This window comes from Lepisma saccharinum, chromosome 26 (assembly GCF_977018435.1).
Source record: "Lepisma saccharinum chromosome 26, izLepSacc3.1, whole genome shotgun sequence".
NCBI classification, from domain to species: Eukaryota; Metazoa; Arthropoda; class Insecta; order Zygentoma; family Lepismatidae; genus Lepisma; species Lepisma saccharinum.
The window spans coordinates 51,815,357-51,833,278 of record NC_139254.1 but is presented as its reverse complement, the minus strand read 5'-3'; the positions used below and the strand labels follow the sequence as shown (position 1 = coordinate 51,833,278).

At 37.4% G+C, this 17,922-nt stretch overlaps 2 protein-coding genes across 2 annotated transcripts in view; both read right to left on the bottom strand.

Annotated features, from left to right (window-relative positions):
- The window catches only part of LOC145979564 (uncharacterized), a 420,647-nt gene that overhangs the window by 362,462 nt on the left and 40,263 nt on the right, over nucleotides 1–17,922 (bottom strand). The gene's annotated exons all lie outside the window — the stretch shown is intronic.
- The window catches only part of Col4a1 (Collagen type IV alpha 1), a 312,472-nt gene continuing 302,870 nt past the window's right edge, over nucleotides 8,321–17,922 (bottom strand). Inside the window, exons 31-32 of the mRNA XM_083112536.1 lie at nucleotides 14,992–15,106; nucleotides 8,321–10,640 (exon numbers count right to left, since the gene is read on the bottom strand). Of these exons, the coding sequence (XP_082968662.1) occupies nucleotides 10,386–10,640; nucleotides 14,992–15,106 (370 nt within the window). The 3' untranslated portion in view covers nucleotides 8,321–10,385. The remainder of the gene's footprint in view (nucleotides 10,641–14,991; nucleotides 15,107–17,922) is intronic.

Here is a 17,922-nt window from a genome sequence, read left to right as displayed (position 1 = left end):
TTTTCACTCAATATTTTGCACGGACAACACTTGATAATGTATGGAATTGAGAGCTCTTTGCTTGTTATGATGTCATGAGTATGTAATGCTCAACCAGGAAAAATGAGCAGCATTCAACTGAAAACCAGGTACTACGAGCATGTGTAATCGTAATTTGTCTGTGGTAGTTAACATGAGTTGGAAACTTTCCCAGTATTTTGTTTGAAGAAATGCTGTGATTTGGGATTTTGAAAAAAACTGCTTACAAGCCCTCACACTGAAACATTGGTTTTATATTGTAAAGGTCATTAAATCATCAGGAAACCAAAATTCCATTTAAAAAAAATGAGAAAAGAAGCCTGATATTTGCAAAAGTATTCTTTGCATAAGCGTAACATCTTGTGCCTCATCAATAAGCAGCTTGTGGAGCATATGCTGCAATGTTCTCCTTCAAATTTTCATGTTATGTAACTTGCAAGCAGAAAGGAAGGGCTGCATACCAGTATATATTGCCGGCTGAATGTTGCCGTATGCTTATCTGGGCTAACTTTCAGGAGATCTGATTGAAGTTTGACATGTGGGTTTTGAGTACTACAAGATTTGAGCAATCATTTTATTTTTGTTGATAATTCATACCACTTAACATGCAGATATGTCCCTTCGGAACTTGATGCATTAATATGTGTGGACACAATAACATCAGCAGCTCATTCCGGCCAAGAGTGGTGTGATGAAACAGCATTCAGCAGGAAATTGAAGGTGAAAATCCTGTGAGAAAAGTCTTATAGTTTAGGTATTTCGACATGTTTCAAGTTGACTAGGACTGAGCCAATACCACTTTGAACCGATACCGATAGTCTTACAGATTCCCACAGATACCAATGTATGAAAATTGCAATAATTAAAAAAATTGTTCAAAATATTGATCAATATTGGTGTGTAAATATTCTTCTCCAATTATATACATCAATTTACAAAGACAGTTTCTTTAGAATATTCAAGAATTGCATCAGAATATTAAAATAAATGTTATGTAACCACAACATACAGTTTCTCGTGCAAAATAAAAAGAAAGTTTGAATTTTGGGTAATGGTTCCGATTGTTTTATGATTTCTCCTAGCACAAAGACTAATTATCGTAGAATTTTGGAAATCATTGTCACATTTAATTTGAACCTTCCTTAAAGTAATGAGCACTGTTTGGACTCAAAAAAGAGTTATTTATGTTGAAAAAAAACTTTAAAATTAACTTACGCACTTCTCATGGACAAGATATTCTCCGTCAACAAGCGACAATAAATATCGTAGATGCGTGGGAATGAATGTAGAAGTAAATCGGAACCTTAGTGACTTTATTTTAATGCTAAGTGAACCAAACCTAACCTGCCTAACCTAACCACAAAAGCATATATTGAACAAAACCTTAAGTAATCGCTAAAACTCCGCAGTATGTGTTAACAGACATATATCGAAATCGAACCATGTAAACATTGCATTCGTGGCATGATGAAATCGCAATAAAACAAAAGGAACTTGGGCCCCAATATGCCTGAAAAGTATCGGCTGGTATCGGTAGATGAATCCCAACTGATACTTTCTGATACCGACATATCGGCATTGGCTCAGGCCTAATTTGACCACACCAAAATGAGTAAATGAGGCAATATGTAGGCACATGATAATTATTTATACCATTACCAAACTTGCAATATTAAATTTTATAAAGAATTAACATCTTTTGTGCACATTCAGTAATCTGGTTGCAAGGAAATTGCTAGATTATCAAAAGTCTACATTATGTAAATAACAAAAGAAAAAGAGGGAAGTTCTGCCTTGAACTAAATTGGAGTAATAGCATTAAGAGCATTAATATTTGAAATCAGCTTTGAGATCAATCAACAACTAGAAAGTTTTATGTATAAAATTACAGAATCTGCTATACTTTCATATCAAAGGGAGTTAACTAATGACCATTTAACAAGAGAAATAACATATGACAAGGATTAATATTTTGACTAAGTTTCATGACTAGTTGAATTGGCTGTATTTTTGGATTTGGTTACTGTCTGTTGTTCTATCTAAATAACTGATTGTGCTGTTTACTAAATTTAGTCACTAGAGTAGGGAAAAAAGAAACTAATTTCAGACAGAAATGCTAAAAATAGAATCCATTAAGCAGCTATTCTATGTAACATACTATGATTCTGAAAGTATGTGCATGTTAAAAGTATAAAAATATACATATTTGCACAATAATCAGGAACTTAAGGAAGATAGAAGGAAAGAGTAAGAATGATGCTTCTGTAAAGACTAATTTTAGCACTGAAAGAGCATATTGAATTCAATTTAAGGAATCTAGTTGCAACTTTAAAACCAACAAAATGTAAACAAACATCCAGGTTCTTTAACAAAATGCTGGTAGTTAAATTGGAAAAGCTACAAATAAAAAGTGCAGTATGTGTATTGGAAATGCAGGAAAAAGAATATCAAAACAAATTCCTTCCAGAAAATGCTGCCATCTTCAACTTCCTGCCAATTTATCAACAAGGTTTGTTGCAAAGTTAGTTTTCTACCATCTTTGAAACAGTGTACATCTTGACAAGGTAGGATTTGTTTTTTTATTTATACCTGTTACCATTTCTAACTGCATGCAATGATTTTACTTCAGTAGATCTTGCTCAGACACCTGAAAAACAAGTGTGTGCAGATGTAAAGTGAAGAAAGTAAGGTATGACTTAAGATGACCAGACCCCTCTCCGATTTTCTTCATATTTGACATAATTGAGGCCTGCTAATGACGAATCTGAAGTTAAAATTTGTCGGAAACGTCTAGACATTGCAAAATAATTGTGAACCATTGACGCTAGCCCCATGAACTATTGACGTGTGGTTAGGTTAGTTTCGGTTAGGTTAGACAAACATAGTTAAAATTTGGTGTCGTGGTAGTATCAGAAAACAAAAAAAATTCCCGAAAATCGACTGTTTCCATTCCGAAAACTAACACCTTATTTTCGCTTATTTTGCAATTTCTAGACGTTTCCGACAACTTTTAACTTCAGATTCGTGATTAGGAGGCCTCAATTAGTGAGTATGCCAAATATGAAGAAAATTGGAGAGGGGTCGGGTCATCTTAAGTCATTCCGAAATTCTGTAAGCAGATGAAGTTTTTTAAATATCAGCTAATAACATCATATATAATGATAAATATTTGAGGGGGGAATGTGTTTCTAATGCAGGTTTAAGCACACACTCATTTCTATTTTCCAATTTTGTAAGTCTCTGAAAAATCATCCATAGTCAATGGTGCTCTTGACCAGGGCATGCAAGATATCTAGTTGGTTAAATGTAACATAACAGGCATTCAGGTTATGTTTAGTGTTCATCAACATTATAGCGATCTCTTATTTTTGTAATAATAAAAAAATACTATATGAAATTACTAGATTACAAATGCCTAGATACATGAACATTTCAGCAATTCAAAAGACTGTAATTATACATAAACAAAAAATCATTTATGCAAATCTTGTTTATCCAAAATGATTGTTACTAAATTTATAAATACACAAGCGCATTTTTCTGTTAATGCCATAAACCTATAATTTGCAGTGTGGTGCCATATTAGTTTATTGTGCCGTATGCACTGTTATGTACAGTACATGTTTAATACATTGTTGATTATCCAAAATTTAATTTATTAAATGAGTGTGGTCTCATGAAATTTAGATACAGCAAATTTGTTTTTGTGTAATAAAACCTGAATATATATTGTACTCTGCAAGAATGTTCCTCTGAGATTTATTTATGGCTTGTTGCAGAACTGCCATAGGCCCAAGTTCCTTTTGTTTTATTGCGATTCCATCATGCTACAAATGTAATTTTAACATGGTTCGATTTCGATTTACTTCTGTTAACACGTACTGTGGAGTTTTAGCATTTACTTAATATTTTCTTTCAATATATGTTTGTGTAGATAGGTTAGGCAGGTCAGGTTTGGTTCCCTTGGCATTAAAATAAAGTCCCTAAATGCATTCTGCTAAGGTTCCAATTTACTTCTACATTAATTCCTACTAGCCTACGATACTTACAGTCGCGTGTCAATGGAAAATACGTTGTACATGGGAAGAGCGCATGCTTCCGTAAGGTAATTTTGAAGGTTTTTTTTCCCCCCAGCATAAATAACTTTTTTTCAAAATCGAAACAGTGCTCATTACTTTAAGGCAGGTTCAAATTTCGTGTGACAATGATTGGCAAAATTCTACGGTAATTAGTTTTCCTGCTGGAGAATTTGAAAAAAAAAATCATAAAACAATCTGAACCGTTACCTTTTATTTAGAGTTTGACATGCACCTGTCTTTATAAAGCTTCTGTTAATTTTGATAGTTTATAATACTCCCCTTAGTCAGATTTCTCTGACTTTGTAGGTGAGGTGCTGTCAAACCTTCCTTTATGCATGCAGGAAAGCTATGTGAATCAGAATACTAATTTCCAACTCGCTGGCTGAGACCATTAAGTGGTTGACTTTCAATCTGGCCAATGATGTTCCCAGGTTCAAATTCCAGCGTGGAATTTGTGAGTGCCCTTTCATGAATTTCATCATATCATCACTCATCATCATAGTCACAATTAGTCCAAAGTTGCATAGAAGTGACCCACTCCTTGTTGGGACAACACAAGAAAAAAACATTCCTTGGATGTAACATTTTTCAGTTTTTACACCTCTAATAAATGAATCATGATAACATAGCGAAAAATTACAACTTGATCAGGACTCAAACAGGAGTCCTGGTTGAGGAAGCCTTTTTCACTAGGTTTGTACAATACTGTTCCAGAACCTAATTGATCATGGTAATAACTACATGTGTTTATCAAATTGTGAGGTCAAGAATTCTCCATGGAAAGCATTCATTATTTCACATTATGACTTTGGTGTTGAAGGTATGATGCCCAATAATACGCTGGTCCCATGTAAGCCTGGTGAGCCAACTCGTCAATGTTTGGGATGTGACACTTAAGTTACTACTACTTGATAACGTGAACCTCAACATCTCGAATTAATTTTTTTGTAATCCCCTTGAATTGTCCATAACACTCAATACTAATTTTACCTCGACAACTTGAATAAAACCTAGATAAGACAAATTTTTGTACAATTTATGGGATGCCGTTCAAGCTCAATAACTCAAAGGTAGACCATGAAAAACCTCTATAAGTCGAAGTTAAATTCTAATCACCTCTATAACTCGAAGTTTTAGTCACACGGACCTCGATAAGTTGAAGTGTAGGGTGTGTACGTACAACAATCGTGTCGGGACTTCCCATACGTAGTGCCAACGTTCAGAAGGGTCAGTAAATTTTAGACCCCTATAACTCGAAGTCGGCGATTTTGGCCCGCAATAACTCGACCTTTGGTAAGTCGAAATCCTTGATACCGCAAATGTTTTTTCTTTTTCCTCTCAAGTTAGAGTTATCAAGGTTCCATTGTATTCATTTCTCCAGAACAACTCTTGATTACATTTCTGTTTTCTTTTTCGTTCATGTACATACAGAGCCATGACATACTTGAATATCAATCAAATATGAATATTGTAGGTTGATCAGAAGCTGAAAGAAATCAGTATGAATTTAAAAGTATGGACTTTCCAAGTATGAGGATATACAAGGTGTCATCAAATATTTTCAGGACCTGTGCTGCTATCTGGACAACAGTTGCAGAAGCATGATGCATTGGGTGATGGCCTTTTATATGGTGTGTGGCAATTTCATGTTGGATTTAAGAAAGGAGCAGCAACTGTATATCAAATTTTGTGCAAATCTTGAGAAAAATGTGACTTGGAGACCCTGGCAGTTATTGCACATGTGTTTGTGGAAGAAATCATGAGCCATACATACATGAGCTGTTTGAATATCATGCTCGTTTCAGGGCATTCCTACAATGGAGTGTGTTCTTAGAGATTGGTGCTTCTTGGTAGTTATATGGAATTATATGGTATGGAGAAAATGTGTTTGTACAGAGTAGGCTGCGACTGACACCCCTATTCCAAGTTAAGTCATGGAAAGAGATGAAGCCACGTGGTTAGCAATGGCCTGACAGTGGAAGGAGGGAACAATGTCATTTTGTATTGCATTATGCTTTGTAGGGTCAGTAGCAATGGGCCATTGGTCAGTGACCATCCACCATCTGTTTAGGAACTCATTGCTTCATGGTTTTAGAGAACATCTACAAGCAAGTTTCGCGGAAAAAGTAGTAACTTGCTTATGTCTAATTATTAGCAACACTCGTCTTTCATTCCCAAAAACATAAAAGCTATTATTATTATTTGGTCCTAATTATGTATTGAGGTCTTCTGATAATAACCTGCATTTCTAATCAAAATTAAGTAAATAATAACTCTAGCTCATCAGTAGTAACATGAGAGAAAAAGGTTTTGTTTCTTCATAATGTTTCCCCACTTAGGTTGACATGACAATGTAAAGATATTACAATGACGGAAGAAAAAATATACATCCTTTACTTACCCAGCATCCCTATTTTCACCCTGTGCAGATTAGTGGTATATATTGTTTGTATAAAAACTTTGTATTTGGTACAGTCAATAAATAACCAGAATGAATATTGTACGGACTTACCTTTTAATACTAGTCTGCATACTCCTCTGCATTGTTGAGGCAGGCATCCCACCGCTTCACCAGATTTTTGATGCCTCTTGTCACAGAAGTCCTGTGAGCACCAATGGAAGACCACCTCCTGCAGTTGTGTGTCTGAGGCAAAGGGGATTCCACGTAGGGTGCCTTTCAGTGGGCTAAACACAAGAAAGTCACACGGCGATAGGTCAGGGCTGTAGGGGGGATAATCTAAGCATTCCAAACCCATTTGTGCGATGATGTCCAATGTGTGTCCAGCAACGTGGGGGCGTGCATTGTCTTGCAGTAGGATGATACCTCATGACAAGAAGCCGCGCCGCTTGCACCTGATTGCAGGTCTCGCCTCATTTTGCAAGATGTCAAGAGTACAAAGCAGTGTTCATTTTCTCACCCTGCCGGAGAAAGCGACCAAGAAGTGGACCACAATGATCAAAGAAAAACACAAACATCACCTTGTGAACAAAGTCAACTTGTCTGCTTTTCTTGGGCCGTGGGGTGTTTCCACTCCTTGCTGTCGCGTTTACTCTTTGGTGTACTGGTTGAGCAAGATCTCATTCATTGCCACAATGTGCTCCAGGAAACCCCCGCCCTCTGTCGAGTACCGCTGGAGATGCGTGAGAGACTTCCCCATCCATGTAGCCTTTTGCTCCTCTGTGAGCGTGTTTGGCACCAGGCTGCACACACCTTCCAGTATTGAAGGTGTTCATGAAGAATAGCATATGCTGTACCATGACTAATGCTGAGTTCGGCTGCAATCTGGTTCAGACACTCCTGTATGAGGTCATCAACGGCAGAAGTGGACTCTCCATAATGGCACATCTAGGGCACCCACTACATGTTGCATCAGACACTGTTGTGTGTCCTGCTCGAAACCGACCCACCCACTCATACACTTGTGTTCTGGCCATGCACTCACCACCATACACAGCAGTCATATGCTCGTAAATGTTCCCTGGTGTGTTGCCTTCTGCTGTCAAAAACTGTATCACGGATCGCTGAGCCTCCTTTGTGGCACCTGACACTGTGAATGCCGTGACTCACCTCACTGAATGACTGACTGGCCCCTTGGAGGCAAATTGCACTTACACAACCTCCCTTCCCTGACAGTGCTGCTATCTAGTGACGTGGTTTGGAAATCGTCTCACAGACATGTGGCATATCTCAGTCTGGCCTATACATATGCTGTAAGTTTCATCGCTCTGTCACTTTATTTTGCTTTTACATGGCATTAATCTGGTTATTCATTGACTGTACAAAATAAATATTGGTTAGAATGGGCTTCAGTGGATAAATTGCCCCTCCCAGTGCCATTCCTGGATCCGCAAGTGCTCTACAGGCCATAAAATTATTGAAGAAAATTTAAAAAAAAAACTACAACTACGTTAATAGAAAATGTTCAGTGTCAGTGTAAGTTCAGGAGGGGCCTAGAATACATGTCCTAGAATTGCCACTGTTTGTATCAGTACCCTGTTGTAAATGAATAGCAAATGTCACAAAAGAAACATTATAATCTTTTAATACTTCTCGCCAGACACATATCAATTGTCTTTGGCCTTTGAAGTATTAAAAATTAATTCTAAAAACTGAAATCCACTTGAATTTTGTCTTACATTTAACATAACTATTCTGGCTTAGGAACATCTTAAATATTGCACTACAAAAAATATCAATTTTCACAGAATTAAAACTAACTCGATTTTATTTAATGTATTTATTATTATTATGTTACAAAACTGGCAGTGTTTGATTAAGGAAAGATAATACAGATAGAAACAAATATGAACAAAAATCTGCTTTGAATTCACCATGGCACACTTATTTGTTAAGAAAAAAATATATGCACACTACAGAAAAAATTTAACTTAAAATTTGTAACAATATAAACTACAGTACTTCACCTAGCTATACCACTGATGTTCTGTGAATGCAACCATGAATGGGTATTGTATCCTAGAACCATTTAAACTGACTATTTATAGTAATTAATTTTTAATGTAAATTCCTGACAGACAACCCAATATTTTCCTCATATCTCACAAGAAAACAGAGTTGTATCTTGGAGCAGGGGTCATGCCCTTTTCCAAGGAAGCTCATTTATTTCCTAATGTACTTTCAAAAATAGAATTTTATTAATCGATTTCATAAAATTCTACCTTGCATGTTTTTTTCTTAATCTGACACTACAGATATCCACATGTTGCAATACAAATGGCACTTTAATTTATTTTACATCTTACATAAAATACAAGCTGTGTAATAATTTTAGTAAAAAAATGCCAAGACAGGACAAATTCACTCATTATTGTATTTTAACGTTCGCCATGCAAGCTAGGGCACCCTTAATGTAAAAGCTTATCCATGTAAAGTTATATTAAAAAAAAATAATGTTCTCATCAGAGGCCACTCACAAGATCATTATGTAAAATGGACATGTACATACATATATATATATGTCTATGAATAAAATATTTTTTACTTTGAGGCACAACATATCACATGGCAGTGTCTGAACCAGTGTTAGTGTCTGGTTTGATGTGGCAGTGACAAGATGTTATCATACGGTTCTTTTTTTCAGTGAATTCATTTACACAAGGGGCTACAAAAAGTCAAACAAGCATATCAGAACAAAACAGTACAGAAAATAAACTCTTTGCAAAGTTTCATGGAAACAAAAATAAAATCACTGAAAACAGATTTTGAAGATCAAATAAAACTAGCTTATGTTCGGGGAATAAAAGACGCGGTTGATAATGATAAAGACGTAAACAAGTTACAAATATTTACCCACGAAAACTTACTTGTAGAGGTGTCAATAGAACCACTACAAGTAAGTGTTTGCAAATAAATATTAGTAACTTGTTTACGTCTTATTGAAACGAGTTTGTTGAAAATTTTCACGAATCTAGGGATCATTTTTTGGCACACGTTTAAAAAAAACATAAATTGGATAAAATCAGGACATACGTAAAAGTGTCTGATTCTTGAATCATATGAAATGGAATGCAAGATTTTTCTGCAGACAGAAGCAACAATATATTATGTAAACAAGCATTATAGATAAGTCTCTTAATCAAAAGAAATAAAATCGACTTTTGAATATTAAAGCAGTTTGATATAAGAATCTGAAACTGAAGTAACCAATTTGACTAGACCTTATAGCATGTTTAACATTACCGTTTACAAAATTTAAAAATGGCACAAATAGGTTCCTACTTTTGTAGGTTTTCATTGACAAGCAATGTTGTTATTTGCATTTACATATTTCACATTAATAATTTCTTTTTATAAAAAAAAAAGTTAGTGGAAATTCACCAAGAATTATAAATATACATGATAACTTATATAAAAAAGTTATGAACACAGTATGGCTAAGAAATTTAACTATTGGATAATGAACAAGATTTCTTTATACAAAACAATAGCACCAATGAAATTTCAACGTCATCTTGAAGAATATATGTTTTGATAATAAAAAAAGACATATAATTTCTTCTCTTTTTTATCACAATAAGTATCCAGAGAACTATTTAAATTGTCCATTATAATACTTGTTATATTTACCACCGCACTATGTACACAATCCTCATACATTAAAAGGATGCCACAGAAAAGAAAAGCATTTATAAAAGAGTAGAAACACATGTTGTCCTGACAGTTCAAATTTCTGTCGTTACACTCAACTCAAACCCACGGTCCCCTAGTTCTTGCTTTCTCTTTTTTTTTTCTTTAAAAAAAAATTCAAAATAAACACTGAACCGTTATTAATTCTTTATGCAAACTTGACATCTGCTGATTCTCGTTCGGAGATTTCCAGCTTTCAATGTGTCGGGCTGTGGACTCACGAACTGTTCCGTCTCCTGGATGGTGGCCAACCAGAAGCTGTATTTGTTTGAGAAGTAGTGGCATGAGCCACGTGCACCATTGCACTCTATGAATGGGGTGGCACGGAAGTCTTCTAGACATGATCCTGGGCTGGCGAGCGACTGGCCACCACCGCCTGCACCAGCAGCTGTATGCTGTAATAATAATAATAATAATAATAATAATAATAATAAGGAAACCTATGCAGGTCTAGAACTTTTTGTTCAGAGGGACACACAACATTCTGCAAGCACGTAAGATATAACACTAAAAATATAATGTGAACTTATTCAACATATTAAAAACAGCCTAATACAGTGAAACCTCGATTTTACATTTTGCTATGTTGGGACAATGAAGATTGAATATATAATGCGGGAAAATGTAAAATCAGGGTTCCACTGTATATATGTGTGTGTGTGTGCAATTACAAGGGGTCATTTCTTGTTCCAATTTGTAGTCAGATAAACTAATCAGGACTGTATCTTCCAAGTGGAATTCCACTGGGAAATGAACCAAAGGACCCTTTGATTATAAAGTGTTAGCGACATTAGATTTTTGTGAAACAGAAGTTGTTGTATGCTATTTGTAGCAACAATGATGACAGAAAGGAAAAAAGTTGAAGGATTCATTTTTTTCAGGCAAAACTGTCAAAAACATAGGGACTCTTTTATCTAAAGTGCTTTCGCTTTGTGTCCATCAGTTAAGGTTAATGCCCCAGATTTGATTTTCAGAGTCAACTTACTTTAGTGTCTAATAAATCTAGTCCTGATTAATGTATTTTTGCAAACTTTATTTTATTCTTTTACTTTCTGGATAAAGAATTGCTTGAACACATATTTTGCAACATAATGTTATCAATACTTGTTGTAATAATTACTCATCCCTTTTGGGAAGGGCACAGGCTACCGTGCCCCTCCTGCTAAATCCACCAATGTAAGCAACTAATCAAGTCCCCGACATACTACAGAACGATCCATTGAAGTGTAGACCGCCATGTCGGGTTTTCTGCTATCGGCAAGCAATGTGCTCGTGGCCATATGTCGGCACTGTAGATTGTCTGTCAATCAAGCGTGCAAGTTTCCATAACTAGTTTAAAAAGTGATTTATTTACTTACCAATTTATGAAAGAAGGTGCTGAAACTGGCTCCCTTCATTGTCCACACATTTTTTACACCTCTTGATGAAGATTCCCATAACTCACTGCAGTTCCCATTGGTAATTTCTTTGTAGATGTTACATTTCAGTTATTCCAGGGTGTGTGGATTTGACTTGTATACAGCATTTGTTAAATCTACCCAAGAGATGGAACGTTTACACTCTGGAATCTGGTGTCTACTTTCAGGACTTCCGTAAAAACCAGTTCCTATCCCCCCCCCCCCCTTGCCAGCTTACATTAGTGGAAGCCTTAATAAAAAATATGTGCGCATAGAAGGTGACTAGTTTGAACACCTTCTGTAATAAATGTGAGAAGTAAATAACTCTTTAAACTAGTTACGGAACCTTGCACACTTGATTCGTGGACAGTCTCCAGTGCCGACATACGGCCGCGACGACCTCATTTGCCGATAGCTTAAACCCTGATGTGGCCATCTACACTTCAATGGATTGCTCCGTATCTGCACGATGGGTGGTACCAAAGACTCCCCCACAGTTTAGAAAAACTTAACATATTTTTAACTCTTGAAAGCAGTCCTAAGTACTTGTACTGTAGTGAGCAAATATAGAACTACCATAAAGTGTGGTATTATATGTATCAATTGAAGGGTTCGGAGGTAAAACGTTATAAGGGACATTTTGGTTATTGAGTTACAAAGGAAAAAGAGCCATCCTTCAATTTTCACATGTAATTGCCATTCTATGCAATTTGCATTGGACTCATTGAACTAACTAACTAACTCTCTAGCCTTCTTAAACCCGAAGGTTCATGGCTGCAGCAACACAGGCCTTCCATTTGTCCCTATCTTGAGCAAGATCTATATACTCTTTTCCATCCCTACCGATTTCCTTTAGGATTGGACTCATTGAATCTTTCTGAAATTGGTAAAACACAACACAAAAGCAATTTATCTACAGTAATAACCTTTCTGCTTAAGAAACTCAATAACAACCAAAATATCACCTACCATGTTTTACCTCCGAGCCCTTTAAGTTATATATGAACAGCCGGGAGTAAAACATGATAACACTCCGAATTTGAGATAATATTAGGTTCAGTTGCTGCACAGACTCCTGTCGCTCAAACATCAGTACACAAAGTCCATTTAGTATCTGTTAATTGGCAAAAATGCAGAAGAAGATGACTTGCATTTTCCTCGGTTCCATACTTTTTTGCGTTTTCAAATTTTACTCCTGAACCGCTCATATGGACTCACATGGTGCAATAAGGAGAAATTCCCTTAGAACTATAAGTGTATTTATTTTATGTCACTCTATATGTTTCAAGTGATAGTGGCTCTATCTCTTGTTACAATGCACTGAATTAGTCTAAACATCAACATTTACAGTGGAATCCCGATTTTATGTTCTCCATTTTTACATTTTCCCACATATACAGAAGGCTGATCGTGCTATATCCGACCGATTTGGCAACGCTGCTGCCATGTGTGTTGTTGCACCAGAACCTTGAAACCGGCTGTGGAACCAGTGTTGTGTCTGAGTTTGCAGTTGCCGGAGCGTCGTGTTCGTGCTAGCGAAATGCCGCCGAAAATTAACCGTTATTGAGAAGGGTACATCATGGTTCTTTTCCACGCACATTTTTCGTACAATCGAATAGTGAAACAGTGTCGGGAAAATGGTTTAACCATCGGAGTGACCACAGCTAAAGATCGTGGCAAGGCAAACACAAATGGTGTTCAAGGTTGCCTGCGAAAGTGTCACCTGAGGTGCTTTGTGGAATTCGGCAAATTGCAGTCCAGGAGAATCCACCATCCCGTAACATGGCCCAGAGGTTCAAATGTGGCGCAGTCCACTGCCAGCGACGTCATTCACTGCCGTTTTGGCCTGCGATGTATACGTAAGGGCCGGGTTCACAACGTCCTCCCATGCCACATTGCAGAATGCAGGACCAACTGCCGTAAACTGTACGAAAGACACTTGGCGGGGTCAAAATGGAAGATGGTTGTCACATTGCATGAGGCCTACATTGATCTCATGCGTAATGGTAACATTAGGTTTTACCACACAGTCCTTACAGTCCAGATTTATGCCTCAGTGATTTCCACTTGTTTGGGGCACTTAAAGATCATTTGGGCGAGATGCACTTCCAGACAGATGAGGAACTCAAGAACGCTGTCCTGCAGTGGTTATGACACCAACCTACTTTTTTCTATGCCAAAGGCATCAAGGAACTTCCACAACGACGGCAATGGTGTCTGGATGTTCAGGGGGAATACTTTGAAAAACTGACATAGTTTGGTGCTTCTATGTATGTATATTTCCTGTCTAGAAATAAAAGTCCCGGTCAACCTTGAACGACCCTTGTACATTCAGTCTTGATGGTCACAACATAGCAAAATGTTATAAAATTTTCCTCGATTTTAAGTTTTTCAACTTGGTCCCCTGAAAAAAGTAAAATCGATGTTCCACTGTATTTATTTATTGCGAAAATTTCAGATGAAGCACAAATGCTCATGTTATGCTGGAATCGTCAACACGAAAACAGCAAAACTAAAGATAACAAAACGATTAACAAAAATAACTCAAAAATGGCACTATTTGGGATTATTCAGCAGCATATTTGTTCTGATGGAAGATCGAAAGACGTACTCTGAGGAAAATGTATCATAACATGATGGGAGCTTTTTTATATTGAGGGAATAAATGACTTGAAGTATAAGGTAAGCAGTGGTGCTATTAAGATCTTCCCAATCAAAACTATTCAATTTATTGCAGTTAACATTACCACAGAATACAAAGTTTGGCTCTCTTGCCCACCAGTCTAATGCCTACTAGGGGTTAAGTACATTTTTGTTTAGTAGTCAACCCTCATTTTTAGGAATTCTGGGCCCAAAAGAAGGGGGGGGGTTATGACCTCCATCAAACTCCCCTTGGGTACATCACTGAAGATGAGGGCTGAGATATCACTATACATAGTTAAGTAAACATTATAACCCGTGGATCAACAGCCCGTGAGAGCTAGGGTCTACCTACTGACTGTCGGCTTCACTCCTGCTTGCCGAGGTGAGAGAACATTCAACCCGTTACGAGGTGGCATGTGGTCAGCACAACGAACCTCCAGTCGCTGTTGTAGGTTTCCATGACTTGGTTATGCTACTCATTCGTAGCTTCCCAATTTCCTCATGATGGTAGGTGGCTACAGGTCCCATACACAGGGTTGAATCTCAGGAGAAACATTGTTACACTTCCCCAGGAGACTCACTGTGTGAATCATGTAGCCGGAGCCCAAAGAATGATGCCTTAGACCGCATGGCTACGGTGTGGAACTAAGTAAACAAGGCTCATTTTAAATATAATTTTCTACGTTATTTTTAAAGCAAAACTTACCATAACAAAACTGTAGCCAATCCAAAGGCCTGACCACCCGATAGGACACTCTGGCACATTCAAGGACTGGCTGTGGACTGCTATCACATTGGCTGGAGCTTCACACACGGTGCATCTGTTAGGTTAGAGAAAGACTTAAGTAAAATATAGAATTAATTAAGATGATACAGTCAATGTCTCTGAGGATTAAAATTCCCTTACATAATTAAAAGCTGAGGCTGTAAAAGGGCATTCTGCATATATAAGGACAAAACACAGGGCAATACACAGCTCTACAGATGATAATGGTGGCCATAGGAGCAGATGCCAAAGTCTCGTTGGCCTGCAACATTGCAGTTCCTGGGTATACTACTTGGGAGTGAGGTTAATATTTGGGTCTCTCAAAAGGTCATCCCTTATGCCATAAAATCTAGAAGACAAACTATGTCTATTGACATCTACAGACATGGACGCCAGCAGGATTTTTTTTCCAGGAAGGGACAAGCAAAGTACTGTTTTTGCAGGGTGGCAAACATGGCATATTTCCCCCCACAATAATGTTGCTTCTTAAAAAAAAAAACTCCTTCAATTTGAAGTTATCATGTTTCTGCAATGTCCTTTCATGGGTGGAGTTTGAGCTTTTGCTTTGTAGGGGGGGGGGCAGACTTTGGGAGAAGCATATGATATTATAAACTAGGGGATATTCAATAACCCTCAGGTATTGAATATCCCCTAGTTTATAACGGGTCCGGAGGCCTTCACCTGGAAATTAAAAACAAAAAAAAAATTAAAAGCTCTGAGTTTTAGGTCTTTTAGATTTGAAAATGTTAAATTTCCTCGCTTAAGAAAAAAAATTTTAATTCGTATATTGGTTGTCAGTTTTAAAAGAAGCAAAACAGTACAATTATTGCATTTTGCATTTCATTAATTTCTCCTATTGATATAATACTCGTATTACTTTGCCAAACGTCAAGATTTGTGGTATGGCTTCATATAAAAAATGTAGTAACTGAACTAAATCATGTGTTATTTTTTAGTCTTTATAAGATGGGGGGCCAGGCCCCTGTGGCCTCTCCAGAACTACCGCCTATGTGTCCTTATAATAATGAACATAAATTACTGTGACTGAAATTAAATTATACGTGTGAAATATGCTTTTAGATGCACAATAATTTTTTCAGGGGGGGGGGGGGTTGCAAGTAGTTCCGGACGTCCATGTCTATAGACATCAGATTTATTTTCTCTGAATGCTGACTTGAAAACAGTGGCATGTCCAAGGATTTCATCAAAGGAGGGAGATGACCACAATAGTTTCATGATTGCACTCTAAAAATTTCCGTACTCTTTTGAATTACCTCTTTGCTGTTTTTTGAACTACGAGGGCTATTTATTTTTCAACCTCCGATGGTGCTGTCAGGTGGGCCGTGAAGCACTAGGAAGCAGGGCGTCACGCAGCGTGATTGGTGTCTTCCCTGTCAACGCCAACTCTTCAGTTGAAGCTGAACGACGGGTGCGTAGAGATGTCTGCTACAATTGACTCTCCCGCCAAGTGCGAGGTGTGTTACTGTTTGACTTTATGGAGCCGGCGACCACAATCAATGCGGCTGCATACTGTGAGACATTGCGCAGACTACACAGAACCATCCAGAACAAACGGAGAGCCATGCTGTCTTCAGGCATTGTCTTGCTTCATTTGATTTGATTTGATTTGATTTGATTTAGTTTATTTTACTTCGCGTTTTGTGCCTCTTGGCTAATTTGCGAAGATGGGGATGAGTGATGAAATGATGAAATTGATGAATGGACATTCACAAACAACCAAGCCCGACCGGGATTCGAACCCGGGACCCTTGGCGTCGCAGCGCGATGTGCTAACCACTCGGCCACAGGGTCGGGCAATCTTGCTTCATGACAATGCCCGACAACATGTTGCTGCATCAACCCAAGACCTTCTTCAACAATTCCACTGGGAAGTGTTTGTTCACCCCTGGCGCCAAGTGACTTCCACCTTTTCCCGGCAATGAAGAAGTGGTCAGGAGGACTGCGCTTCCACACCAATAAGGAGCTTCGGGACACCGTGCAGACCTGGCTCAACAGACAGGCAGCACCTTTTATTGCAGAGGGTATTGGAAAGCTGGTGCATCGGTACGATAAATGTCTGAATCTTCTTGGGGCTTACTTGAAAAGTACGATATATGTACGTAACATTTGTCAATAAACCCATTTTGCTATTCACTGTGGTTTTGTGCTATTCACTGTGGTTTTGATTTCATGCCCTATCGGAGATTGAAATAAAAAATAGCCCTCCTACGTTCAACACTAATGGTTCAGAAGGGACATTATTTGCTTTATGTAAAAGGAAAGTCTTCAAACTAATTTTTGAATCATCAAAGAACAGTCACCATTCTGTTGTTTTATGCTTTTGATAGTTCCATCCAATCACACTGCAAATATTCTTGCAATAAAGTTATCATTTTTGCTTGAATAGAAATCTTAAAACTAGGGCTGAGCCAATGCAACTTTGAACTCATACCCATACCGATGACGACACTCTTACCGATTCTCACTGATACTGATGCTTGAAAATTGCAACAATTACAAATTGTTCAAAATATTGATTAATATTAGTGTGTAAGTATTACCTTCAAATTATAAGCATTAACTTAGAGTTTTGCCTCAAAATATCCAAGAATTGCATCCGAATATTGAAATACTTAAAATGTAATCATAAAATACAGATTTTCCACACAATAATGGTGTAAAATAAATAGAAACTTTCAATTTTTCATAACTTTCAGCATGGGCATCACTTGGGACCTAACTTTGAGGGGGCAGAATTAAACTTGGGCCTAATTTTGAGGGGACAGAATTAATCGGCCTAATTTTCAGGGGACAGAATTCAACTGGGCCTAATTTTAAGGGGGCAGAATCAGATTTGGGGCTTAATTTTGA